We start from the raw sequence: 27,993 nt of genomic DNA on the forward strand, positions 1-27,993 counted from the left end.
ACATCATAACGTATAAAAGATAAGGATTATACTGGTTTAGCCCCCTCGTGAAGTAATAGCCCTAATCCAGTTTATATGGGATTGATATGGAAAACCATAGAATACAAAGAGAACAGATGGATCCGACAATACCGGCGAGATCCTTGTCGAGATGATTCAACGAGATCTCCCGACGGCTTTGGCTGGCGTCCTCTGGCTTCATAGACTATGGTGGGTGTGCTGGCGCTATGATTCGATGATCATGAACTCCTCAAGGGGTATGCCTTTTATACTGTGAATTGCCTTAGTCTTCAAGTAGAACCCGGAGACAACAAACCCTCCACGATATAGAATTATCCCTATCTTTTCCGAGTAGGATTCTGATAGTTACTAGCCTGTAAGGGTATTTTCCGTAATATTTTATATATTTCCTTATCGCATACGGAAACAAATCATAAGATATGGGGTATACCAATCCAGTATACTTGGTTAATCATAGGATAGGATGTATGTCTCATCCGTAACCCTGACAGTATCCAACTTAGTGGTAGAGATTATTACTAATCAATTTCACTAGTGTTAATGAAATATGTGTATGTGGGTATTTTAAGGAGAAAACACACCCATCATGTGAGGAAACACACCTCCGACCAATTAGGCGCGAGTACACGGATGGAAGGACCCATAAGTCAGGTGAAATCGTCATGAAATGAGTTATAACTGTCTTAACCGTAATCAGGACCCACTATATCAGGAGTTCAGGACCCACTATATTATAGAACTTGCTCCAATGCAAAGACCTCGGGCTCCACAGGCACGGACCATATGAAGGGGAGAAAAACATGACAACCCAACTAACGATACGGATGGACGATCCTCGGTTCCTCACCACACATCCTACCTAACAAACTCGAGGGAAAGAAAAAGTAGTACAGTACTAGTGCATATTTATTTTAGAACAGACTGAATCATCAACGGACCAGGGAAGCATGGCCTTGAAGCTTCTCTGGCTGCATGCCGACGGACACTGCCAGTGCCACCTCTCTCTGCTGCTGCGCCTCGTCGCTTGCCTCGCCCTTGTGCTGCTGCTGCCGCCGCCGCCGCCTGCCCAAGCGGCGACGGTGGTCACCCACCTGCCGGGATTCGATGGTCCTCTACCCTTCTACCTGGAGACCGGGTAAGTGAACTGAACACCCTCACACACCAAAGAATGCTCATTGCTCTGCTTCTTTGCAGAGGCGTACTCTGAGCCTGAATCTCTGATCGATTCAAGAGATCACATGAAACTGCAGGTACGTGGGCGTGGAGGAGGAGACCGGGACGGAGCTCTTCTACTACTTCGTGGAGTCGGAGCGGAGCCCTCGCAGCGACGTCGTGCTGCTGTGGCTGTCGGGAGGGCCGCGGTGCTCGGTCTTCAGCGGCTTCGTGTACGAAATAGGTTCGTAGCCCGTGCATTCGCAACTCGGACATCATCGATGTATTCGCAGGTTGCAATTGGGAGAGGCGACTGGGATAATGGGGTTCATGATGAGCAGTGCCATGTTTTTTTTTTTCTCAGGCCCTGTAATGTTTGTCGCGGAACGTTACAGCGGCGGCACGGTTCCGCGGTTGGAGTATAATCCGTATTCCTGGACGAAGGTGAGAGCAAAATATTTGTATATCAGCACTGATATAGAAGCGAATTAGTCTATAAGTAGGTCTGTGTATATCAATACATTTTATTTTACCCAATTAAGTCTATAGATGGGTTCATATATTAACCCACTTACACTCAGTCATCAATTTTTCTGCTGAATATATATGTGGGAGAGCTACATATACATAATTATGTTTATGAGAAATTTATTTAACTGTCTTTGATGCTGCTCCATTTGGTTTGTGGTTGATTGGACATTTCTAGTTGGCAAGCATTCTCTTCGTGGACTCGCCCGTTGGTTCCGGTTTTTCATATGCGCACGATCCCAAAGGTTATGATGTTGGAGACATATCATCTTCTATGCAAATTGTGAAATTTCTACGAAAGGTTGAGACAAAGCAAGCTAGCGTCTACTATAAACTTCCATTAATAAAAAATGTTGAGATTTTGTCTCTTTATGCAGTGGCTGGATGATCATCCAAAGTACCTTTCCAATCCGTTCTATATTGGAGGGGATTCATACGCCGGAAAGGTGGTTCCTCTTATCACGCAGTATCTCTCTGAAGGTAAATCCATGTGTTTTCTCTTCGTGATGCTAGCAAGCGACATATTTTAAAATTAGTATCTCCATTCTCAAATATATATGATGCCAGAATGCACATAGACAAACATCAAAATCTTAAATCATTCATAAATGCAAAAAGGATTTATACGTCTTCAACTTCTGACCTTCCGTGAGACAGCGCCGCAGATCCGTGTCTCACCACATGGCCCCCTTTGCTAGGAGTACACATGAGATGACATGGGATGAAGAGTCGAAGATGTAGTGGATCAGGGCCATGCTGTTTACAGGGAAACCTCTCATTGGGGTGGGCTAGTCGGTGTTGGGGAATAATCCTATTATTAGGTTGTTATCTTAACTAATGTAATTTAGATGACTAAAATACCCTTGAGGAAATGTCACTTACATATAACGAACCAAGGGCAATAACGTAACTTGTCGTTGCTCTCTCCCCCGTTCCATGCATTTTCTCACTACCATCTATCCTCTCCTCAACTCCTCTTCTACCCGGTATTCAAGCTTGGGCTCCTTCCAATGGAGGCGGGAGCCCTTGCCCTGCATATTGGATTTTATAGTCCAACAGTCGGGAACCTACATGTACATAGATAGGGATGCAATAGAGACCCCCTGGATCTTTCACAGCTAACACTAAGTAGGGTTTACTATTTTGGTTCGTAAATTTCTATCGGGGGGATCAGGAATTTCGGAATGGAATGATTCAACATTTGATCAAATTCCAAATTTGAATAAATTTGCTAAGTTCACAAAAATAAATAAATTTTAATGTTTTTTGAACTTTTTCTATCCGGTGGAAATAGTTTCATGCCATGGCCCATGGGTTGCCCTAGAAACCGTGTTGGAGGCCATGCAGAGGATGTCCACATAGACTGGTCGGGGAGGGTTTACAAGTTTAGGATGGAGGCGGTTAATTAAGGAGGCTAACGGTTAGAATGAGAAGATGAGAGTGCCTGTCACCGAAGTAAGTGTGGATAAGTGACTTTCTGAAGGTGAGTGGCTAGGAGCACGATTGACTAGACTATCAGATGAAATTAGAGAAAATACATATATCAATAGAGAATGAGTAATTTTGACCATTTACGTGGTTTAAAAAAACCATTTGTAGTGAGTTACGTTGACAAATTGATATGTAAGTTAAAAGATAGTTGCAGGGCTTACAATCACGGCTTAATTATTATTTTATAAGAGCATAAAGATTTATGTTCTTGAGCTCTTAATTATAGTTTTGTATGTGATTCATTAATGACAATTGTATTGTGCTTCAGGAATTGAAGAAATGCGTCATCCAATCATTAATTTAAAGGTTGTATTTTCTAGTGTGCAGATAATCACTTAGATGACAAAATAGAAATTATATATGTATCTAGCTTGTTAACTCTTGTTGCTTTTATTCAGGGTTATCTAGTCGGCAATCCTAGTGCAGGAGATAAGATTGATGTGAACTCTAGGGTTCCATACTCTCATTCATTTGGAGTGATATCTGACCAATTGTATGAGGTAATCTTATATTTTTTTACTGAAGTGTAGCCCACTAAAATCCTAACGATGTAATGTCAGTGAAGATACTTATTCTTTTCCCCTTCTATTTATCAAAAGGCTGCCCTGGCAAATTGTAAAGGGGATTATGAAAACCCAACGAACAAACCATGCACTGACGTAATGCAGACCATTAACAATGTAAGCTTTGACATCTATATATATCTATATATATATATATATATATATATATATATATATATATATATATATATATATATATATATATATATATATATATATATATATATATATATATATATATATATATATATATATATATATATTGCCCTTATTGTCTGAACTTACCGTCTAGCTAGCTTTGTCATCTATATATATACCTTCTCCACAGCTCATGTCAGAAGTATTGGAACCAGCATGTCCCTTTGACTGGCCATGGCCAATGCCAGGAAGAGATGCTTCCAATAGGAAGTCTCTAACCGAGGAGCACTATTGGTTAGGTGACCCACCTGTTGAACCTCCTTTCAGTTGTTTTGCTGTAAGTCACTATTTATTGTGTTTTGGATTTTTAATTTCTTGCAAATGTAATTCGAATGAGGAGAAAGCACCTACATTTCCATTGAGTTTTCTTTACAAACGATTGCCAAATTTTGCTTTTAGGCATACCGATACTACCTGTCTTACTTCTGGGCAAACGACAATGCCACCAGAGCTGCTCTCGGGATAAAGGAGGTAAACTTCCTTATCTCTTGGTCGTGAGCCTTTTACTATTCTCTCTTTGTCAAAAATTACTAACTTTGACTAGCAATTTTTAAAAATTTATATAGTTTAACAACATAATACTATGTTTCCAGATTCACCATGAGAAATGTTTTCAGAATATATAGTTCATATGTTGCTAAACTATTATTGATTTTTTATAAATTGATAGTCAAAATTAGAAATGTTTAACTTAGAACAAAATTAAAGCGATAAATAATTTAAAACGGAGGGGCTAATTAATCTACAAGTCAATAATAAATCACCTTCCAAATAGGGAACGGTGACGGAATGGATAAGGTGCCCTACGGGTCTTCCTTACACACGTGATCTTCCAAGCAGCATAGAATGCCATTTCAACGTCACCACCAGGGGTTACCGTGCTCTTGTGTACAGGTTCAATTAGCATAATCAATATTTTCAGCAGGCTCATTTCTTATTTACATATTGTTTTGAATCTTCCTGATCGCTTACGCTTAATGCTCTGTAAAAAAAAAAAAACTTATGTGGGTGCAGCGGAGACCACGACCCTATTGTGCCATTCTCAGGCACGCAGGCATGGATAAGATCATTAAACTTTTCCATTGTTGATGATTGGAGAGCATGGCACCTTGATGGCCAGGCTGCAGGGTTAAGTGATTTTCCTATCGTCTTGCATCCCCATCTGGTCTTATCTCTGAAAACAATCGATTGCATCATCATTTATTAGTCACTTTCATTTTTAATATGAACGAAATTAGACATAAAATTGACACTATGTTTAACAAAATATGAAGATGAAAAAAGAGAATGGGAAAAAAATAGTACTTCTTACAATTGGTAGCTTAGTTTGCTAAAATTTCTTCTTGACCTGATTAGAGGTGAATGTTGTTTTCTTACACCAGATTCACAATCAAGTATGCTAACAACCTGACCTTTGCGACAATAAAGGTTTGTCTCGTTCTCTACCCCTTCGTTGGGTCCATTCACCATTTTTGTTCATACATTAAATGGAGAATTAGATGTCACTGGTATTCATGCCTAACACAAGACTATTTGGTTGTTTTCCTATGGATGTAGGGTGGTTGCCATATTCCTCCCGAAAATCGGCCCAAGGAATCCTTCATTATGGCAAAACGGTGGCTGGCTGGTGGACCCCTCTAATGTGCCGTCGCGCACAATACGGCATCTCTGAATTCAGATTCCGATCATCATCAACATATGTAATGTGCTCATTATATTGAGTAAATCAATATAACTAGCTGGATGGCCCGTGCAATTGCGCGGCTAGCACCCAAACAAAATTATATATTTTTTATATGATTTTACTTAAAATTTATTAGATAGCTATCTTATTATCTTAAGACTTTGAAAGACCAACCCTTATCATCTCGTGTTTCTAATTATATAGTTTTTAAAAGTCACACCAGTTGCTACCCCTTATGTCATCTCCTTCTTTATTTGCTTGCTTGATCTACCACTATTTCTTTTTATTCTTCTTGAAACCTTTAAAAATTGGATTTTATAGTTTTTAGAGTTTAGTGTCATGTTGGGTTTCATTTTTATAATTTCTAGATGTCTTGTCAAACGTTGTCATTATACTCCTCTACGGCCCGTCTAATGTCTCTTCTCTTTATTGTCATTGAGATTTTAAAAATCGAACATAATTATTGTCTGGGTTCAATTTTACTTTCAAGAAGTCTCGCCAAAATGTCTATGGCTTTGCCATTGTACTCCTCTATAGCTCGCCCGCAGCATTCCTTCTTTATTGTCATTGAGATTTTAAAATCGAACATGATTATTAGTGTTTTTTTTTTACTTTTTAGAAGTTTCGAACCTTTAAAAATTGGACTTGTAGTTCCATTTTTTATATTTTTTAGAAGTCCCATCAAACGATGCCACTATGCCCCTCTATAGCCCGTCCGCCGTCTATTCTTTATTGTCATTATGATTCTAAAAATCGAACATAAATATCGTTGGAATTCATTTTTTATTTTCTAGAAGTCCCGTCAGCCGTCGGCGGCTCTGCAAGTATACTCTTATGCACCCCGCCCGCTGCTTCTCCTTTTTATTGTCATTGAGATTTAAAAATCGAATATGATTATCAATGGGGTTTGTTTTTTTTTTCTTTCTAGACGTCCCGGCAACCGCCTTACTCGTTTGCTTCACGGCCTGCTTGACGTCCCTCCTTTTAATCGTCATTAGGATTCTATTTGGTGTTTTATTAACAATTTTTATATGTCGTATCAACCGCCACCACTCTACTCTTTTATAGGCATGTTATTTAATTTATCTCGTTATGTGTTTTAGATGGTTTTTTATTTCAATAATCTTTATTTTTATCAAAAAATTTAGTTATTTATAAATTGTATTACTAATTGAAATCTTTTTTTTCTTTTTCTAATTTCAGATTTTTTTAAAAAAAATAGTTATTACCGTATTGTGTTCTTTTAATGTTTTTATTTTTTATTTTCAATTTCAGTTGTTTCAAAATTGTATTCCTACTTGAACTCTCTTTTAAATTTTCTAATTTTGGATATTATTTTATTTTTTATTCTAAATTTTAATTAATCTCGTATTGGGTTTTTATATGGATTCTTCTTTCAATATTGCTTATTTTTAATTTCGAATTTCAGCTAATTTTAAATTGTATTTCTACTTGAACTCTTCTTTTATTTTCTTTTGCTAATTTCGGATTTATTTATTTTTATTCCAAATTTTTATTAATCTCATATTGAGCTCTTATATGCACTCTTCTTTTAATATTCCTTATTAATCTCATATTTTTTATTAATCTCATACTGTGTCTATATGAATTATTCTTCTAATATTTCTTATTTTTTTATTCCTAATTTCAGTTGTTCGTAAAATGTATTTTTACTTGAACTCTTATATTTGATTTTTCTAGTTTCTAAATCTATTTTATTTTTTATTACGGATTTCAATTAATCTTTAATTGTGTTCTACATGAACTCTTCTTTCATTTTTTATTGTGTTATTATTTCAAAATCAAATAAAAATCCGTGCACATGCCATCATGCTTTTCTGGTTGCTGACGTGTGCATCACCCAAATACGGCTCACTGTGCAGCCGCACGGCTTGACCCGCTGCTTCGGATTTCCGTCGCTCGCCGCTAGCATCTATCTTCATATCAACAAAAACGCATCCAAATTACGGTTCTACAGTGGTTCGTTGCCCGCTGCTTTATTTATATATGTGTATTATAGCCTAATTCATCTCTAACTCTAGTTAATTGGTTTAGGAAATCGGACAAAACTCTTTTGAGTCTGTTTGCATGTAAAGGCCCTAGCTAGAGATTGATTCTAATTCTACACGCGTACGGTACTCCGTATCTCTTAATTAACATGCCAAGTTTGTCTTAAATCTTACTTTATATGTAAATTTGCTTGGATCTTGCGAGGCACGGGCTGCAGCAAGCATACAAAGAATTGTACTTTAATCATACAAAGAAGAAACAACTCCCACGGTTAGTTTAGCATAGGATGAGCTAGATGTTAATAGATAAGAAAGAAAGTTTTATGAACCAAAGTGCCACGTAGTAAAATTAACAAGTCAAAAGTGAAAAGTCAGGATAAAGGGTGGTCCAAAACTGATAAAAGGTCACATGTTGCACTAGGGAAAAATTAGGCCTAAACTGTAATTTACTCAATAATCATTAATCGAGGTGGCACAATAACGATGTCACGTGTTTATTCTTCGCTAGATTAGAGATTGAGTTATAGGTAAAACAAAATGCATCTTAAATCAAAATCACAATAACGATATCACGTGTTTATTCTTCGCTAGATATATTAGAGAATGAGTTCTAGGTAAAACAAAATGCATCTTAAATCAAATTCACTATTAGTCGGTCAAATGTTAACACCATAATCACATTTGTCCCTTGCAGAAAGGATGATTTTTTTTGTTAGTGCTATCCACCTATTAAAAAGCTCCATTAGGAGTTAGCTAGACAATAATTTGCAACTTATCGTGTTGACAACTTGACATGCATACCTTTCATGTACTGGCCTCTTTAGCACAAGATACAACAACCTAACCGAACCAGCATCTAGCGACTAGCGTCGGGGAAAGAAGGATCAGATCAGTTGTTTCAGCTTAATTTAGACGCTAAGAAGAGAAACCTAACACATTTGATGGCGGTTAGTTGCATGCAGGCACATGGCTTCATTCATGGGTCATAAATGTAATCAAGCATTCAAGCCTATATATAGTTGTGTGGCAAGAATATATGGGCTGCCGCGGTTGAAGGAATAGAAGGCCGAAGAGTTGGATCTGCAATCTGCAGGCCGCATGAAAGTGGGAAGGGAAAAAGTACACCAAAGGTTCCTCAACTTTGTCATCGAGTTACAAAATCATCCTCTAACCGCAAAATCGGATATCCGGCGTCCCTTAACTAATCAAAACCAGTCACAATAGCTCCTTCGATGGTTTTGACCCCGGTTTTATTCTACGTGGCGGCTGAGTCAGCGTGGACCCACGTGGTCATCTCTTTTTTTCCCTTTTCTTCTCTTTTCTCTTTTATTTTCTTCACTTCTCTTGTCTTCTTCAGCGCGTAAGCGACGGGGCCAAGACGGGCGCGCGGGCGAAGCAGGCAGAGATGCGCGGCCGAAGCGGAGCAAGGGGCGGGCGCCGCTGGAGTTGGGCGGCGACGGGGCGCCAGCAGCAGCCGCCGCCACGCTCACCTGCCGCCACCGCGCTCGCCCGCCACCACCGCGCTCGCCCGCCGCCCCTGCCTGCTTCGCCCGCCGCACGCTCGCTCGACAGGGCGGCGATGGCTTTATGGAGACGTGACGGCAGCAGGACGGAATGTGAGGGAGGCCCCGAGCGAGACGGTGTTCACGGACTCCGTCGACGGGAGCAGCTCCAGCTCTGACGCCGCATCCACCGACGAGTGGCCGGTGACGATGTCGCCGCCCAGGCGCCCATGAAGACGGTAGGCAGCGCCGCTGCGGGTTCATCAGCCACTGCGTCCTTCTGCAACTGGCGTCCCTAGAAACGACGCTGGCGAGGCTCGACCGACAATCGATCCAAGCGAGAATATCTTGAGCTGAAGGAATGGCCACCCGAACCGTCCACGTGGGAATGGCTCCGGAACGGTGGGGACGTAGAGCGTGAGCTCCTCGGTGAGGTTGGACAGGCTAGTCATCTCGTTGACGGCGTCGCCGGATTTCCTCGGGTAGCTCAGCAGCGAATTGGCAATGACAGTGCCGTAGTTGAACCGCTTCGCTGGAGGAACTCGCCGACCAGCTAGACCTTGGTGTAGCGGACGCCAAGCTCAGCTGCTCACCGCCGGAGACGCCGAACCAGCTCCACAACTCGATGGGGTGCACCGTCCATTGGAATGTCAGCGGCGGAAAGCGGCGCTGCCGCCATCGCCGTGGGGTGATCTGGCCCATCATGATGCTGCCGTGGTGCCGGAGAAGGTGGTATGTGTTAAATAAATGAACTTATGTCAGTTGGGATTTGATCTTGCCTTGATCTTATACTCTTATTTACTTTCTGTTAGTTTGTTAGCTATTTTCCCTCCTCCCATGGTTTTCTGCTCGCTCTGTTTTGAGTCAGCGTGACCGCGATTTGTTCGGTCAAGTAGTGGAGCTTGACGAGCGGGAGAGTATCGAGCTGAGAAAATGAACAGCACCATGAACTAGCGTCGGTGAGCACCACCTCCCTTCTGCTCGAGCTCGGTTGAGGGCTGGGAGCTTGACCTTCGTGCCCACCGCCCACCGCCGGCCGCCGTCGCGCCGCCGTCCTCCTCCTCTCCCGCCTCGCCCTGTCGATGCCCGCGTCGTTCGCGCCTTCCAGCCGCCCGCGACGCCTGCACACGCCTGCGCCTCCCTGTCGACGCCCGCGCAAGGTCGCTGCACGCCCGCGTCGTGGAGCTCCGCCGGGCTGCCGTCGGGCATCCCCACTGTGGCCGCCGCCGGCGGCCGCCATCGCGGCGCCGCGCTCCTCCTTTTCCCCCTCGCTCCGCCAACCGACCTACAGGTGCAGAGAGAGAGGAGGAACCGAGGAAGAGAAGAAGGGGAAGATAGATGACTCAGCCTGACATGGCTGAATCAGCCGCCACGTAGGATAAAACCGGTGTCAAAACCACCAAAGGACCTATTGTGGCCGGTTTTTATTAGTTAAGGGACGCTAGATATCTGGTTTTATGGTTGGAGGACGATTTTGTAACTCCATGACAAGTTGGGGGACCTTCGGTGTACTTTTTCCAAGTGGGAAGTGGCTCTGGGCTTTTGGATTTGTCTATGTATGCAGCCATTGGGCTCTACTATGCTTATACGAGTGCGATGAGGCCTGATGTGCTTACTCTAAGAATAAGTTCACTTTGACTACCTTAACTAGTCACTGTGTCGACCCCAACTATTAAAATCGATGTTATTTGACTCCCTCGATGATTTTGAAAGGCCGTTTCGCTATCGTGGCAACTACGTGGTGGTGTAGACATTGTCTTTGTCCTACGTGGCGTTGACGTGGTGCTTATGTGGTATTAGAATGAAAAAAATATATGGGACCCATTTATCGCTCACAACAAGGAATATTGCGGGAGCCGGGAGACACTAACATGTGAGACCCACACATCATCCTCCCTTTCTCCTTACCTTCTTCCTCTCTCTCTCTCTCTCTCATCGTCTCCTCTATGAGGTTGTTGCTTGGATAGGCGGCAGCAGCATCGGCATCGCCATAGAGGTGGTGTCTCTTCGGCGCTGGCTCGTGCCCACCTGCCGCCACCGCACAAGAACGCACGGTTCCCGGACCCCGTCGCTGGTAGAGTCGACCACAGAAGGGGGAACACCACCATGGCGCACAGACGGTGCAGTGCAGGAGGCAGCAACCAGGAAGGGAGTAAGAGCATGCCACTTGTCGTCGTCGCCACGGGCGTCGCGCTGTCCGACGCGGTGTTGGTGCTCCTTCGTTGTCCTCATGGTGTTCCTGGCGTGCGGGAGGTTCCAGAGGAGGGCCATGCCGGGTGCTTACCAAAGCGGCACAACACAAGGTTAGCTTCGATCCTGGCCCGGACCTGTTCTACCTGGACGTCGTTAAGCCGTACGTCGAGGCCGACCATGGCGACGACGAGCGGTGTTGTAAAGACGTTGCCAGAGTTGGTCGGGCTGAGGAAAGAGCCCAGGTGGGAGGATAAGACAACGGAGTTGCTATGTCCGACAATGGCACCAAGCCGTCGACTTTGTTCCATTCCTCGTGCTACTTCCACTCGTCGCACTTCTCATACCCCGAGCTCCGGGACATGAAGGCAGCGGGGAGCAATGGCATGTCACCATCGCCATCCGGTCGGTCAAGATGTCGGAGCTTCGCCGCTGCTCCAGCTCTCCCTGCAAAAGGCGAAAGGGGAGAGAAATAGAAAGAGAGAGAAGGGAGAGAGAGAGGGAGGAGGAAGAAGGGAAGGAGAAAGAGAGGATGACGTGTGGGTCCCACAATATTTCTTTTGTGAATGACAAATGGGTCTCACATATTTTTTTTAATTCTAATACTCCATTCGTTCAAAAATATAACAATTTTTAGCATTCAAAGTTTGTCCAAAAGTATATAACTTTTTCACCTACATTCATTCTCAACCAATCATAACCTTTCACCATTCAAATTCTTCACATACTTTCTCTTCTCAACTAATCACAACCCTCTTCCATTTAATCAAACCTACTTTTTTAATGCTCGTGCCCAAGCCTAAAACTTCTTATATTTTAGGACGGAGGTAGTATCACATAAGCGTCACGTCAACGTCACGTAAGATGAAGACCAAGTCAATGCCGCTACGTAGTCACCACGTCAAGGAAACCACCCTCCAACCGCCGACAGAGTCAAATTGCACCGGTTTTAATAGTTAGGACTTAGGAGGGTCAACATATCTGATATTGTGGTTTAAGGATACGAATCAGATTATGCCACTAGGTAAGGGAATCAAAGTGAACTTATTTCCTTACTCTACTATGCATGTGGGCCGTCAGGTAGCCACGGTTCAAGCGAGAATGTTGTTCGGCGATCGATCGCCCTGGGGATGGGGCAGCGATCGATCCCCTCCCCCCTCCCTCCCTCCACCCCTCCACCTGGTTTCCTTTTTTGGCACCGCATTACTTTTCTATTTTAGTAAATTTATACACCTAAAGTTTATACACCTCAAGTTTACACATATAAAGTTTAGAGACCAAAAGTTTATAAGTCAAAAGTTTATATATCCGATTCAAATTTGAATTTGAATTCAAATATTTTTTTATATATAGTATTTCTATACATCTAAAGTTTATACACCTAAAGTTTATAGACCTAAAGTTTATAAGTCAAAAGTTTATATACCCGTTCAAATTTGAATTTGAATTATATCTGATTCAAATTTAAATTTGAATTCAAATATTTTCTATATATAGTATTTCTATACATCTAAAGTTTATACACCTAAAGTTTATAGATCCAAAATTTATAAGTCAAAAGTTTACATACCCGATTCAAATTTGAATTTGAATTATATCCGATTCAAATTTGAATTTGAATTCAAATATTTTCTATATATAGTATTTCTATACATCTAAAGTTTATACACCTAAAGTTTATAGACCCAAAGTTTATAAGTTAAAAGTTTACATACCCGATTCAAATTTGAATTTGAATTCAAATTTTTTTATATAGTATTTCTATATATAAATTTTTCTAACTTTTGTTTTTTTAAAAAAATTGTGTGGTGCACTGCAGTGGAAAGAGAAGAAGGGGAGGAGGAAGGGAACAAGAGGGAGGAGTATAGGGGGAGGGGGGAAACCGATCACTGGGCAATCGCCCTGGCGATCGATCGCCCATTAGCCTCCCCCGGTTCAAGTGGCCTCCATGAGTTTTTTTTTATGAAATCTGCTTCACAAGGAAATTAGTAAAATACTATACTCCTGCGTTAAATATGATTCAAATCTATAATTTCATGTTTGCTGTAAATGAGTACTAAGTCTGATTTTCCAATAATGCTATATGGGTTTTCTCCCCCTGAACTTATAAATGTCACTCTTGCACGATGCGTGGGGAGCAGGCAGGAGAGCACGTAGGCACGTACTAGAGCGAAGGGTCGCACGAGGGGATGTTCTGTTTCACGTGCGGACGTTTGCACGCGGCACAAACACATTTGTGATTATTCACAATGTACACCCATTTAAAGGAGGTGGCAATTTATTGAGGAAAGAATTGGAATATAGCCGGAAGTACATTAAAGAGTCGATTTTCATGATCAATCGCATTGAATTTAGAATTTATTACATTGATCAGTTTCCTTTTGAAGGTCCTTTCTCTTCTATAAATCTCAGTGTACCTGGAGGAGCCAAACCACAAAAAAGCATCATTAGCTTCTCCCCGGCCTGAGAATTCCCGATGCATCCCATCATCGCTACACTCCTCCTCGCCGCCGCAATAGCCCCCGGTCTCACGGTGGGTTCCCCATCTCTCATCAACGAGACATGCACCGCAACTTCCAACTATGGCTACTGCTTGGGCGTGCTCTCGGCTGATCCGGCAGGCGCCTCCGCCACGGACAAGCGTGGCCTCGCCATCGCCGCGGCCAACATCACGATGCGCAACGTGACGTCCACGGTACGCGTCCTCACCGAGCTGGTAGAGGAGCTCAAGCTCTGCATCAAGTACTACCAGGACATGGACGATCTCGTGGCCAGCGCCATCGACGACCTGCGTGTCGGGCGCCCCGCCGTTACCTCGTTCTACAAACTGCACCGGGCCTCGGACGAGCCCGGCAACTGTGATATAATGTTGTTTGAGGGAAGCGCCCACAAGAACCCGGTGAGCTCGGAGAACATGTACAACGAGGCCATTTCAAAGTTAACCAGCGACATCGTGTACCAGTTGGTACATTAATACAATTAGCCTAAGTTGCATGGATAGGTCCACCTCCCCCTCCTCCTCCTTAATCTTACTCTACCCATGTATTGTATTGGGAGGCTGTGGGTAGCATCATGCCATTTCCAGGCATCAGCTAATACAGTTTGCTGGCAAGGCTGCGTCTGATTGTTTCTATGAATTCTGTTGCTATTGTTGTGCTTAACAAAATGTTAAATGCCCATAGTCCATATTTGGGGGTGGGTGGGTTCTGATGCGCGACTGTTCGGAGCCCCAAAAAGATACTGCTGAGAATTTGAGAGACCTCGGCCACTCCAGCTTTTGCGAATCTCCGCTACAGTCGCCTCGTTCATTCTCCGACCCCTCTTCCTCCTCTCCGGTGGATCACCACCAACGATGGATGAAAGGGGGGTCGGATGTCTCTTCTCATCTAGTAGTGTAAGTAGTAGTCTTGCTTTCTCGTTTGGTCAGGTCATCGTGTTAGTTCGAGTTCTTCTCGTTATCATCCATCTTTTACTGCTCAAGGTGTCCGTCGGCTTCGACGCTCCTCGTCTTGGTGGTGTGGTGAGCATCACCGGTTTTTTAGCCAGTGATTGGTCACCTCTTTGCCGGGTTTCTTCTCCCAGCCGTTGGATGAGATACTTTTAGATCTGGGAAAAAAAGGTTGCGCCAACCTTTCTCGATTTCTCCGACGAGTTCTATACAAAGGAGGTGGTCTTCTTCTTGACCTCCAGTGAAGATCAATTACACGGCTGAAGGTTTCAAGTTTTGCTGAGATGGTCTCAACCTCCCATGCGTGGAGGCCCTAATCGGGGATGCCCCTCAGTTTCTTTTGCAGTTAGTGGTGTTACTCTTGCTATCCTTGCCGGTGGTATGGATGGGGCTGGCTTCTTTGGATTATCTGCTTTGGCGTCGACCCCTATCAAAACTTCTGGTGGGTTTCTTATTCGGCGTAGCTTTTTAGATAATGGAATATAATATCTCGGCCTTTGCTCAAAAAGAGCTACAGCCAATTATTACAAAATTCCACTCCAGAAGAGAGTGTAGTTCAAGACAAGTTGAACACACCAAACAGGAAAAGAGAGGACACAAACTAAGAAAAGCAAAACAAAAAGTGGAGCTAGAAGGCCTCGTCAAAGCCTAGGACTGAAGTTCGAAGCCAATGCATAGACCATTGACAATCCTTGCACGAAGAGGTTTCTCCAAAGCGGTGCCCCCAAGGAGGACGCGACGTGGATCGCCGCCACCGCTCGTTCGGAAGGAAGCAAGGTTTTCACCCGGAGAATATGGTTAGAAAAGGAGAGGGGTAATCTAAAATGACGCCTCCAAGGAGGGGAACGATGCCAAACGGCGTCGCCGTCGTCAGCCGGCCAAACGGCTCGGCAAGGCTTTCGCCCGCGATTCCCTGTCCAAACCCACACCACTAATCCGCACAAGAAGGATCTTCATCGATCAACAACATTGTCCCTTTAGAAATTCGGCCAAGGCCACCGCCCACAGTTCTTGACAGCGCGCCCGCACCCGGACTCCTCCTTCCCCGTCTCCACATGCCGCTGCCGACGATGACGCACCGTCAGCCTCGGATGATGGCCTTGCACCACCGTCGACAGCCGCCACTGCCAGCGCCACAGCCACCACCGTCGCCAGCCGCCATCGCCAGCCACCATCGCCACCGCCACCACCACCGCCACCGCCACCCCCGTCCAGCCGCCACCATCAGCCACCACCGTCCAGTCGCCACCGTCAGCCTCCACCATCGCCAGCCGCCAACCGTCCAGACCGGCCTGGGTGGCGCGGACCTGAAGGTGCAGCGCACAGTGCGGGTCGCCGGCGCCATGGAGGAAGGCGTCACGGGCACGGCGTACAATTGACGGGCGCCGCGCCTCCCTCATGGCGGCAAGGTTCTTGACGAGGGCCGGCGTCGCGGCACGCGCCGTAGTCCGCCGCCTTCGTCGCCAACTTCGTCGCCGCTACATCCGCCACCATCGCCGCCGCCAGCCACCCCCCTGCCAGGTCCGTGGAGCGGCGCCGGCATCGACCGAGCCCGTCGCCGGTCGCCTCGGCCAAGCGGGGCGACCGGATCTGGCGCCTGCCCGTCGCCGGAGCCGCGGACCTCTACCCCACCACCTTCGCATGGGCGTCTCCCGCGGCGCTGCCGCGGCCGCCGCCTCCGTGCACTCTGCCGCCTCCGCGTGGCCCACGCGCCACACCGCCGCCGACCCGCGCGTCCCAACCCAGATCTGGCCAAGGGGCCGGATCCAAACCGAACGGCGCCGGATTTGGCTGTCGTTGCCAGGACCACGCTCTCGCTCTTTGGTGTCGTCGGCGCCCCAACCGGCTGACCGGGAGTGAGGGAGAAGGGAGCCCCGCCGCCGCCATCTTCGCAGTCGCCCGGCTTTGCCGGCGGCTGCTCAGGCGGCGGCAAGGTGGGGGAGAGGAGGAGAGTGAGGAGGCGACGGCGAGGTTTCGCCGCCCGCGTCGCCCTTCGGCGTAGCTGAAGTTGTTATTTGTTTGCCATCTCCTCAACCTCCATCTATCATCTATGAGAGGCCCCGTTAAGGATTGTGCGGTGGCGTCATCTTGTGGAGCTCACTTGGAGCTCACTTGGATCCAACCTCCGCCGATGTTAGGATTCAAAGTTTCGTCGTCGACGTTGAAGACAGAGGCAGTTCGAGCAGGACTCAATTGTTTTTTTTTTCTTTTCTTCTTAAGTCCTTTACTACAAAATGTTGAGCTAAAGTGTAATCTGCCCATTGTTAAGGGGCTCCTTTGCAAAACTGGATGGGACGGAAGGAGTATATTGTTCTTCTGAACTTCTTTAAATAAATAAATACATTGTTTTTCAAAGAGAAAGAAAGAAAGATGCACGACTGTTCAGCAGCTGTGGACGAGACAAGGAAATCCAAAGCTGGGCTGCCCCTTGAAATTCTGGCCCACGTGTAAATGAGGAAGGGACCGAACGGAAAACCAATTCTCTCCTCAAGGCCCGGAAGGCCCAACCTGCACCGTCAATTTTTGAAGAAGTGCTAGCAAAGGGCGCGCGCTCGGGAGGAAGAAGTGCACCATGGATTGATCCGTGGTCTTTCAGATTGGAATCGGACTCCCATTGCCGTCTACTACTAACAAACACTTTGTTCTGAAAACACGGCAGGAGAGATGAGGTTATGGGTGGTATGGATCACACCAACGTGATGACAAAGAGTGTACGTTGTAGTGAACCAAGACAACACGTGCCATGGGCGCGCACGAGCCCTTGTGATGCGATTATGGATTATGTGGGATTGCCACTCGCCCACTCGCCTTCTCCTGTTATGCTTCTTCGTGCTGATTTAGTAAGACGAGATGCAGGACGGCTGATGGACATGATCAAGCAAGTTCCACGTATAGGTTATATTTTAGTATACGCCACCGGCTTCTCCTACTTCTTCAGTTAATTTAGTAAGATTTGACGCCACAGGCTGAAGATATGCATCATCAAGTAATTGGGAAGAAGATGCAGACCTGAACATGCTATATATATATATGGTCATGGGCGGTGAACAATTTTTATTTTCGAGGGAATTGGCCGGTGAACAACCTAATGTGATCTTACTTCTTAAGTATATGCAATACTATCTTACTTTCACGGCTTGATTTCTCATATCGGGCTACGGGATCGAACAAAAATGAAGCAATGGCTGTTTAGCATGCCTGCAAGTTAACGTTGTTTTTTTTTTCATCCAATATTTCACTTATAAAAACCTCCCACGCATAACACCAACAACACCATCTGTTCTCTGTTGACACGTAAAATTGATTCACGCAACAACAATGAAAACCGTTGTGCTTTCGTGACGACGAACGACTAGTTTTCAAGCAAACTAGCAAAGATCTTCACTTTCGTGGAAGAACCCGACTGATTTTCAGCGCAAACCAGTAAAGATCATCTGCACCCTAGATAACTAGGATTTGGCCAAAGAAACAAGAGTAAAAGTACGATGAAAACAGTAGAAGAAAATAATATAGGATGATAATTGTTCCAGAGCCCTACCAAGTGCAAAATCCATAGTATATAGTAAAGGAATACACTGTACTGCATATATAGAAAACTCTAGGTAAATCCGTGATTAATTCTATCTAATCAAAACCGTCATTTTTAAACGACAGCTTCCATGCAGACGTATACACGCCTCAGCCGAAAGTCGCCTCTATCCTGCAACGCTGCTCCAGCCCAAGTTTCAGAATTTGTCTCCCCTTACTCTGGCAACAATGTGATCCTGTGTGGCTAGACTTCAACAGGCATATCATCAAACATAGCCATGCATCCAACCCCAGCCACATAAAATCAACCACTGAAGCCTCACATCCATTGAATCGGCAAAAGCTCCATCGCTGCATGCTAGCTGCTTGAACTGACAAAATCTGAGAATTGCAGCCTCCCAAGTCCTAACCTTCTTCTCTAGTTTCTGCAGCTCCCCAGCAACTCGTACACCTCCCGATGCATCACAAATTCCTGCCCTTGTCAAGCTAACCAATTCTTAAGCAAACCACTAAAACAATTACACCAACTATTCTATATAATTTGGCCTGTCTAAAATGACCTAACCAAAAGCCAAATTATGCTACTAACATTCTCCAAGAAAAAAGACACCAAGACCATACCACATGTTCTCTATGGCGTGTAACACACTTTCTGTCTCTACTTCATGTTAGTGATATGCCCTAGAGGCAATCATAGAGATGATTGTATCACATATTATGTTTACATATTTATCCGACATTGTTCCTTGAAATAGATAACTCCTTATTGGTTAATGAATATGTGATTCTTTCATGAGACTTTTTATGTTGTTTGTTACTATTTCTAAAGGATCCCTGATCAAATATCATATGTGGAACAAATATGTTTATATGATCAGCACATGTATTAATTGATGATTATGTCTCATGGATCATGGTATAGAGATACCAAATTAATAATGTGGACATATGTTGGTGAACATGTTGTTAGGTAGACCCAACATGAGACACTGCAAGAGCCATATGTGTTGTGTCATCAGTGATCTCATTGAGTGTTGATGTTGAATCCTTAGACCTGAGATTATCATGGTTCTCAACATGTGTAGTAGCTTACTTAGGGACTGCTAAACGCTACTCCGTAATTGGGTAGTTATAAAAGTAGTTTTCGAGTATGCTATGAAACATGTATAGTGGGATATGAATAATCAAGATGGGATTTGCCCCTCCTATGGAGAGATATCTCTGGACCCCTCGATGTTGCAGATTATGGAAGTGCATGGCCATACCAAAGGTGATTGAGGAGTCAATCACAAGTTATATAATCTATCAACAGGTTCGAGTGAATGATTGAGCTATTAGAGGATGGCACATATCTAGCCTTGAGCTTAATCGATATCGTGAGGCAAAGGGGTTCATACAACTATACACTAGAGGTTCAGCCGATATGATCTTTATGTATGCCCGGTGGGTATACACTAGAGGTTCAGCCGATATGATCTTTATGTATGCCCGGTGGGTTAATAAGTTCTGCTGGAGTGTGTTGCATAGTAGTTATAGTTGCTATACTCTGCTTACCTGTTTTCACTGATTCTTCGGTTAGGAATAACCCATGTGCTAATTTCCAGCCTCCTAGTGATGCAGCTGCTTTATCTATTTATTGCGTTGATTCCAATGGATGCTGCAACTTCAGCTGTGTGCAATCAGCCGTCGATGCGATTCCCGAAAATAGATTGACAAGAAGTGTCGTTTGAATCAACTCCGGCACATACATGTAAGTGTTTTGCATTAATTTATTGGACTGCTAATTCTGCTGGATACATTCATGCATTGTTTAAGGGATGTACACTTTCTTTTGCACAGTGAAAAGGTGACAGTGAACTTTTCAAAGCCTAATGTAACATTCCAAGGACAAGGTTTTGAGTCGACGATCATCGTTTGGAACAATAGCGCAAAAAATACAGGCACATTTTACAGCGCCACCGTTGATGTTTTTGCTACAGGATTTGTAACGAACAACATCAGTTTTAAGGTATGTTCTTGTGCTCACAAAACTTAATTTGCTTAATTATGTATACGGCAGAAGGGTTTAGTTTATCTACTGATTCATTCTGTGTAGAATGCATCCCCAGCTCCAAAGCCGGGTGATCGTGACGGACAGGCTGTAGCAATTAGAGTTTCAGGTGATCAAGCAGCGTTTTGGGTTGCGGCATGTATAGCTACCAAGATACATTATTTGATGATTTAGGCCGTCATTACTTTAGTGATTGTTTTATTGAAGGTTCGATTGATTTTATCTTTGGCAACGGCAGATCATTTTATGAGGTACGTACCACACAAATCTTCGATGGTTCTAGTTACGTTTTATTTTCATTGAGTGAGTAACAAACTTGCCATGCATCTAACCAAGTTTCTGTGCGTTTTTCAGAAGTGTATTTTGAACTCGGTAGCTACAAGCGATGGGATCAACGGTGCAATATGTGCACAAGGCCGTGAATACGCGGCCGATGACACGGGCTTTGCCTTTGTCAATTGTCGCATCACCGGCAGTGGGCTGATTTTATTGGGCCGTGCATGGAGGCCCTACTCCCGCGTGGTCTTCGCGCACACGGACATGCCCGGTATCATTGTGCCGAGGGTTGGAGCGACTGGGACGACCCGCAACGAGATGCGTACGTATTCTTTCTACTACTACTTCCGTTTCATTTTATATTAGCTGTATGTTTCTAAACATGTATACTACGGTTTTATTTGTTTTAACAGCACGATGTTCTACGGTGAATACATGTGTACGGGTGTGGGCGCCAACATGACCGGTAGAGTACCATATGCCAAACCGCTGACGGAGCAGCAGGCGCAGATATACCTGGACGCTTCCTACGTGGACGCGGATGGCTGGTTAAAACCGTTCAACGATTCTCTTATAGTTAATTGAGTACAATACCATGTAAATAATGGCGGGGGTGCAATTCTTTGTACTTAACACGGTTGTTTAGTACTACTAAGGGACCACCTATATATTCGTCGATAAATTTTCTCCAAAAAATTTGACAGATGTAATTATAGTACAATCGTAATGTAATTACACTGTAACTTATATGTAATTACACTGTAACTTGCATGTAACTACAGTGTAACTTGTAAATAAGTTTCATTTAATTTTGAATCTTTAAATCTATTACAAGATTTGTTTTGGTAAGGAAGAAAAATAAAATCACAGCACACATATATGTGTAAGGATTTGTTTCCACAATCTCTATTTTACCGAAATAACATATTACAGAGACATTTTTGAAAGTTACATACAAGTTACACTATAGTTACAGTGTAATTACATGCAAGTTACAGTGTAATTATATTACGATTGTACTGTAATTACATCTGTCAAATTTTTAGGAGAAAATTTGTCGACAAATATATAGCAAAATCGTACTACTAATATGTATATATCTGGTATCCGGAGTACTCCCTCTGTTTCAAAATGTTTGACACCGTTGACTTTTTAGCACATGTTTGACCGTTCATCTTATTAAAAAAAATTTGTGAAATATATAAAACTATATGTGTACATGAAAGTATATTTAACAATGAATCAAATGATATGAAAAGAATAAATAATTACTTAAATTTTTTAAATAAGATGAATGGTTAAACACGTACTTAAAAAATTAACGGTGTCAAACATTTTGAAACGGAGGGAGTACTTATTTACTCACAATTTGGCGATAAATGAAAATGAGTAACCAGTAACGATCCTGTGTACTACCACAAAGGGGGTGTTTAGATGGGGCTAAAACTTTTTAGACCATGTCACATCGGATGTTTGGACGCTAATTTAGAGTATTAAACATGGACTAATAAAAAAACTAATTTCATAAATAAGAGATGATCCACGAGACGAATTTTTTAAGCCTAATTAATCTATAATTATCAAAAGTTTACTGTAGCATCATATTATCAAAATCATGGCGTAATTAGACTTAAAAGATTCGTCTCGCGAGTTAGTCCAAGCTCATGAAATGAATTTTGTAATTAGTGTATATTTAATACTCTAAATTAATGTTCAAATATCCGATATGACAGGGATTTAAAATAAGTCTCCGGAAACCAAACAGCCCTAAAGTTACGAATTTTCTGAAGTCTCATCACCGCAACCACCCGAAACGCAACCCCTCTCTGGAGATCACCAGATCTACTCGTCCCCAATGGCGGCCGCCGCCGCCACCTCCCCGGCGCGGGCGGCGGCCTGGACCTTCGCCGCCGCCACATGCGTCAAGCTCCTGCTCGTCCCCACCTACCGCTCCACCGACTTCGACGTGCACCGCTACTGGCTCGCCCTCACCCACGCCCTCCCCGCGCGGCGGTGGTACACCGACGCCTCGTCGCAGTGGACGCTCGACTACCCGCCCTTCTTCGCCTACTTCTCCCGCCTCCTCGCCCTCCCGGCGCCCCTCGTCGACGCCTCCCTCGTCTCCCTCCCCGTCCCCGACGCGCCGCCCTCCTTCGCCTACCTCCTCTACCTCCGCCTCACCGTCGCCTTCTCCGACCTCCTCCTCCTCCTCTCCTCCGTCCTCCTGCTGGCCACGGACGCGCTCACGCGGCGGCGGCGGCGGCCGTTCCTCTCCCTCGCGCTCGTCCTCTGGTCGCCGGCGCTGCTCGCCGTGGACCACGTACACTTCCAGTACAACGGGTTCCTGATGGGGCTGCTGCTGCTGTCGCTGCACTTCCTTGAGCAGGGGAGGGATCTCGCCGGCGGAGTCGTTTTTGCTGCTCTGCTGTGCTCGAAGCACCTGTTCCTAGTGGCGGCGCCGGTCTACTTCGTGTATCTTTTCCGGCATTATTGCTGTGGCCGGGGTGTGGTGAGGGGATTGGGAAGGTTGGTGCTGATGGGGGCTGGTGTGGCTGCTGTGTTTGCTGCTGCATTTGTGCCCTTCCTGTACTATGGGCAGGTGAGTTTTGCTCGGTTAATTTACCTTTGGAATGGACGAATTGGTATGTTTTTTTTTTGTTTAGATACTGTAATCCATCTGTAATCATCAGTTCACTTAAAAGTAGGAAATTATTTCTTGAGAGGATTTCAGGATTTTTCCTGTAGTTCATCAAGTGTTCAGAATTAGAAGATCGGTGAAGTTTATAATTAAGTAGTTCCCTATCAGTTTGTGCACGTAGGTTGCATAATTGGCACAATATTGTCTTACTCATTGCAACAAATAATCTTGCAGATGCAACAGCTCTTTAACCGGTTGTTTCCCTTTGGTCGAGGCCTGTGCCATGCTTATTGGGCGCCAAATTTTTGGGTATTCTACATTTTACTTGACAAGATCTTCGCGTTTCTTCTTAGAAGACTAGGCTTCAACATCCAGATACCTGAAGCTTCATTTACCGGGGGGCTTGTTGGTAATTCGTCTCCTTTTGCTGTTCTTCCCAAGGTTCTCTCTACCACTATGAATTCTTATATATTTCCAAGGGAGAATGGCTATCTCAATGGTTTAATAATTTGTTTTAATGAACTTACGGATTGCAGGTCACTCCAATAACTACATTTTTATTGGTCATACTTGCTATGTCTCCTTGCCTCATGAAAGCATTCTCTAAACCCCAGCCAAGGCACATTATTAGATGGGTGTCATATGCAACTACATGTGGGTTTATGTTTGGATGGCATGTACATGAGAAGGCATCACTCCATTTCACTATTCCGCTTGCCCTAATTGCCATGGATAGCTTGGAGGACGCGAAGCATTATTTTGTGTTGTCAATAGGTATGTTTGAGACTTTGAGTCAGTTGAGTCACCGTTAACTCTTGCTTAAACTCCTACTTGCTTTTACTGTAATACCTACTGTTTCACAATTTTCTTAGAAAAACATCTCTTTCTGATTGATACACTCCTTTCACCATAATACATACTCCCTCTGTTTCAGGCTGTAAGATGTTTTGGTTTTGTCGTAAGTCAAACTTCTTCAAGTTTGACCAAGTTTTTTTTATAAAAAAAAGCGTAGCAACATTTTTAAACACCAAACAAATATATTATTAAAAATATATTCAATGGAGGATTTAATGAAATTAATTTAGTGTTCTAAATATTATTACATTTTTCTATAAACTTGGAAAAGTTTGACTTAGGACAAAACCAAATATCTTACATTCTGAAATGGAGGGAGTACTATATTCACAAAAAAAGAGTTAGAAAGCATTGGGGTACTGGTTACCATGTGAATAACTCATATCAGGTGATGGTTCAAGACCTAAGCCAATAGAAAATACCTAATTAAACTATTCGGAACAGACACCATCTTTTGCACACTGACCAAGAAAATGGGGAAAAAGGGAAAAGCCAACCATGTGATACAACATTGTTTTGTACTCCCTCCGTCCCAACATGTAAGCATTTTTAGCTATGAATCTAGACAATTGTGTGTCCAGATTCATAGCCAAAAATTACTATATTTTGGGACGGAGGTAGTATTTATAGTGGTATAGTCCACTGCTGCAAACCATAGTACTTCTAGCTTTAATAATGAAAATGGCGTGCAGTTTTTCTTATTTTTATAACTGAAATTGTATTTTGATGAACCAGTGGCGTTCATCTGTTCTGCACTTTCACTTACGTAAAATCTGTTCACTATGGAGACACATAGTCACATACTGCTTAACATGTATAATGAGCTATTGCTGTAATATCCTGCCATTTCTTAGTTTGCTAACTTGTTGGACAGTTGGAGTTGAACACCATTTCATAACTATATTTTAATAACTCATTGTGTCATTCTATGGTAGCAACTGGAGCAAAATTTCGTGTAATTTTGCCTCAAGACAACCTGAACTACCAGTTTAACAATGACTTATGAAGTGCTGATTATATATTGTTTGTTTTGCTTTGACATACATTTTTTTGTTTTGCAGTTTCATGTTATTCATTGTTCCCATTGTTGTTTGAGAACCAAGAATATCCTATAAAGGTTATGCTTCTGTTGACCTATGCTACCCTCATGTGGGTAGGATTTTCTTCCCATTTTGCTGCAAAATCTCCTCAAGAAGGGAAGAAAGTAAATGAATCAGGCAGCGTGGTCAGGAAAAATAGCTTCATTGGGTGGATCAGTTTTAGCTATCTTTTAGGAATTGTTGCTATAGAATTATGGTCTCAAGTATTCCACCACTATGTATTTGGCAGCAGATTTCCTTTCCTACCTCTCATAATGGTGTCACTCTACTGTGGTGTCGGAATGATGTACTCATGGATGTGGCAACTCGCATGGATTGTCAGGCACTAATATGGTCTCTGGTTAGCAACACGAGCATGCTGCTTTGCCTTGCTGGGAACCCAGCCTCGCACTAATTTGTGATAACTCACCCCTCTTGACCATTGCATTAGGCCATCTTTCCCACCCCAAGTTGCTACTGGGGTGGGAACATGTTGACACATTCAGTTGTACAGCGTGATGGCAATTTTCGGAGATGTAAACCTCTTGTGATAACTCACCCCTCTTGACCATTGCATTATGCCATCGTTCTCTCCCCAAATTACTACTGGGAACATCATTCATATGTTGACACATTCAGTTCTACAGTGTGTTGGCAATTTTTGGAGTAACCTTTTCGTGATGTAATGTATTCTTTTGTATGGAGCTGCTTGTACCAATCCATTCTTCATGGGTTGGTCTTTTTCTTCTTCTGATAATTCTGGAACGTGCTCTGCTGATTGTACGATGACCATGGAGATGCTTACTGTCTTTCTTTTCCATTTTTCTGGAATGCAATAAGGTATCCATTGGCCTCCCTGATTTTACTACTGGTGTTGCATCATACTTGAACATCACTTGTTGAAAACACATTCCAATCACGATGTATCACCGAAATTTGTTGCTTGCTGTTTGATGGACCCTGTGGTCGGAGTTATCTACCATACCACAAGTGCATTCGGTGTGATAAAAGAAGTTATTCTTTTGTTCTCTTAAGAGGCTACAGCCCGAGTTGCAGAGTCCCGTTGCAATTGAACCGGACACGTAAGCAACTGGATTAAAAGAGAGAGAGAGAGAGAGAGCACTGGATTAGATGCAAAATAAAAACCGAGAAAGTTTAAAACAGTAGATGCAAATAAAAACCAAAAAGTAGAAAGTTTAAAACAGTAGATGCAAAGTAAAAACCGAGAAAGCTTAAAATAGTAGATGCAAGATTAAAACAGTAGATGCAAGATAAAAACCAAAAAGCAGAAAGTTTAAAATTGTAGATGCAAAATAAAAACCAAATAGATGCAAAAATAAAAACCGAAAAAGTCTAAATAAAAACGGAAGCAAAACCAAAAAGGATAAAGTTTAAAACAGTAGATGCAAAATAAAAACCAAATAGATGCAAAAATAAAAACCGAAAAAGTTTAAACAAAAACGGAAGCAAAACCAAAAAGGATAAAGTTTAAAACAGTAGATGCAAAACAAAAACCGAGAAAGATTAAAACAGTAGATGCAAGATAAAAACCAAAAAGCAGAAAGAAAACCGAGAAAGTTTAAAGAAAAACAGCTCAACTAAATTATCAGAGCCAGGTTTCGATCCTGGGACCTGTGGGTTATGGGCCCACCACGCTTCCGCTGCGCCACTCTGATGTTGTTGGTATGATTCTTTCACAAACTTATTAGATGTCGAAAATATTAATGGGCCTTGACCAGGACGGCCCAAAAACTAAGAAACTACTCATACAGCCACGCAGGTAGAATAACAACGACAAATAATTCTCAGTATTCAGTAAGACTTAACACGATACACTCTGACAGTCTACAAGTTAATCTCTTGGTTGCAGCATCAAACAGCATTCTCGTACAAGCCTCGATCAAGCTTGGTGTCCACGGCACAAAAGAAAAAACGAGAAGGAAAAGGCAAAGCGAAACGAAACGTCGGCTCCTTTTGGCCCCAAACCTTGCGTAACGTCGATCACCTGTGTCACTTGCTGCTAATATTTTTTACTTTCCAGTTGTCAGAACTCAGAAGAAAAAAAACTTATAAAGAACTCAAATTTCCTCTTTCTGCTTTCGATCGGATTACGATATACTATGCATGTTCTTGGTGAACAGCAAGTTGCAGACAAGTTTGACTCCTTTTTTGCCTTTAGTTAGCGATGGTTTTCACAAAATTTAGTCCCTCTCACAAAATTATAAGTCCCTCCAACTTATAATTTTGTGAGAGGGACTAAAGTTTAGCTCAACTTTAGTCCCTCCAACCAAACACCACCTAACTTGCATGGACCAGCCACATGTAACAACGCAAGGTATAGTCAACCATGGTCCCTTAATTTTCCATGTCGATCCAAACGTATGAAAGCTCTTGTATGAGCTAGCTGTGATGTCATGGAATGGAAGGGAGGTAGGTCACATGAGACATCACCCGGATTTGTATCTACCCTTCTACGGAACCTGTACTAGCTCAATTCAGATGGAGATTTCTGATTACGACTGTATTTATTTTCAATTTGAGAAAGGTAATATCACGTGTGATTATGTGTTTGCTAATGAGTGTAATTTTGGTTATGTACTTATGTGTCAGGTTATTGCCTAAGCCGCGTTGGCCGGGTGCACCTCAGCAAATTAATCACCATCCATGAAGCTGTTACCATGTCAGCTTAGGATAAAATTCTGTGCTTATGGGTCAAGAATCGGATAATCTAATGGAAAGACTTCTGGGTTTACACTGAACCTAACCCGGATTTGATTATCG

At 43.3% G+C, this 27,993-nt stretch overlaps 3 protein-coding genes and 1 non-coding gene across 5 annotated transcripts; 3 read left to right on the top strand and 1 right to left on the bottom strand.

Moving 5' to 3' along the window:
* Positions 1-837: 837 nt before the first annotated feature.
* LOC4330362 (serine carboxypeptidase-like 17) lies at positions 838-5,866 on the top strand. 2 transcript variants are annotated; one of them, XM_015767889.3, is made up of 14 exons: positions 838-1,156; positions 1,272-1,417; positions 1,538-1,617; positions 1,880-2,002; positions 2,079-2,181; positions 3,461-3,498; positions 3,591-3,692; positions 3,792-3,872; positions 4,084-4,230; positions 4,353-4,424; positions 4,729-4,847; positions 4,968-5,081; positions 5,336-5,381; positions 5,511-5,866. In XM_015767889.3, the coding sequence occupies exons 1-14, from the start codon at positions 969-971 to the stop codon at positions 5,592-5,594; spliced, it is 1,443 nt and encodes a 480-aa protein (XP_015623375.1). In that variant the 5' UTR covers positions 838-968; the 3' UTR covers positions 5,595-5,866. The 2 variants fall into 2 exon arrangements, 1 of the variants encoding a protein (XP_015623375.1); XR_010739056.1 differs by lacking the exon at positions 4,729-4,847.
* Positions 5,867-13,747: 7,881 nt separating this feature from the next.
* LOC9267347 (pectinesterase inhibitor 12) lies at positions 13,748-14,471 on the top strand. The gene has a single exon (XM_015769523.3). The coding sequence runs from the start codon at positions 13,815-13,817 to the stop codon at positions 14,310-14,312; it is 498 nt and encodes a 165-aa protein (XP_015625009.1). The 5' UTR covers positions 13,748-13,814; the 3' UTR covers positions 14,313-14,471.
* Positions 14,472-22,437: 7,966 nt separating this feature from the next.
* On the top strand, positions 22,438-26,077 carry LOC4330363 (dolichyl pyrophosphate Glc1Man9GlcNAc2 alpha-1,3-glucosyltransferase). The gene is made up of 4 exons (XM_015767469.3): positions 22,438-23,239; positions 23,513-23,719; positions 23,815-24,052; positions 25,195-26,077. The coding sequence occupies exons 1-4, from the start codon at positions 22,496-22,498 to the stop codon at positions 25,560-25,562; spliced, it is 1,557 nt and encodes a 518-aa protein (XP_015622955.1). The 5' UTR covers positions 22,438-22,495; the 3' UTR covers positions 25,563-26,077.
* A 739-nt stretch (positions 26,078-26,816) lies between these two features.
* TRNAM-CAU (transfer RNA methionine (anticodon CAU)) lies at positions 26,817-26,888 on the bottom strand. Its single transcript has one exon. It is a non-coding gene; the product is annotated as a tRNA-Met (tRNA).
* Positions 26,889-27,993: the final 1,105 nt, after the last annotated feature.

Source organism: Oryza sativa, chromosome 2, assembly GCF_034140825.1.
Source record: "Oryza sativa Japonica Group chromosome 2, ASM3414082v1".
NCBI classification, from domain to species: domain Eukaryota; kingdom Viridiplantae; phylum Streptophyta; class Magnoliopsida; order Poales; family Poaceae; genus Oryza; species Oryza sativa.

What these genes read in the sequence shown, in the direction of transcription:
- LOC4330363 (XM_015767469.3), top strand. Translation starts at nt 22,496, where the DNA reads ATGGCGGCCGCCGCCGCCACCTCCCCGGCGCGGGCGGCGGCCTGGACC. An exon ending in CCTTCCTGTACTATGGGCAG is followed by an intron (nt 23,240 to 23,512) that starts GTGAGTTTTGCT and finishes ATAATCTTGCAG; the next exon opens with ATGCAACAGCTCTTTAACCG. An exon ending in TTATTTTGTGTTGTCAATAG is followed by an intron (nt 24,053 to 25,194) that starts GTATGTTTGAGA and finishes TTTGTTTTGCAG; the next exon opens with TTTCATGTTATTCATTGTTC.
- LOC4330362 (XM_015767889.3), top strand. Translation starts at nt 969, where the DNA reads ATGGCCTTGAAGCTTCTCTGGCTGCATGCCGACGGACACTGCCAGTGC. An exon ending in TACCGTGCTCTTGTGTACAG is followed by an intron (nt 4,848 to 4,967) that starts GTTCAATTAGCA and finishes ATGTGGGTGCAG; the next exon opens with CGGAGACCACGACCCTATTG. An exon ending in TGACCTTTGCGACAATAAAG is followed by an intron (nt 5,382 to 5,510) that starts GTTTGTCTCGTT and finishes CTATGGATGTAG; the next exon opens with GGTGGTTGCCATATTCCTCC.
- LOC9267347 (XM_015769523.3), top strand. Translation starts at nt 13,815, where the DNA reads ATGCATCCCATCATCGCTACACTCCTCCTCGCCGCCGCAATAGCCCCC.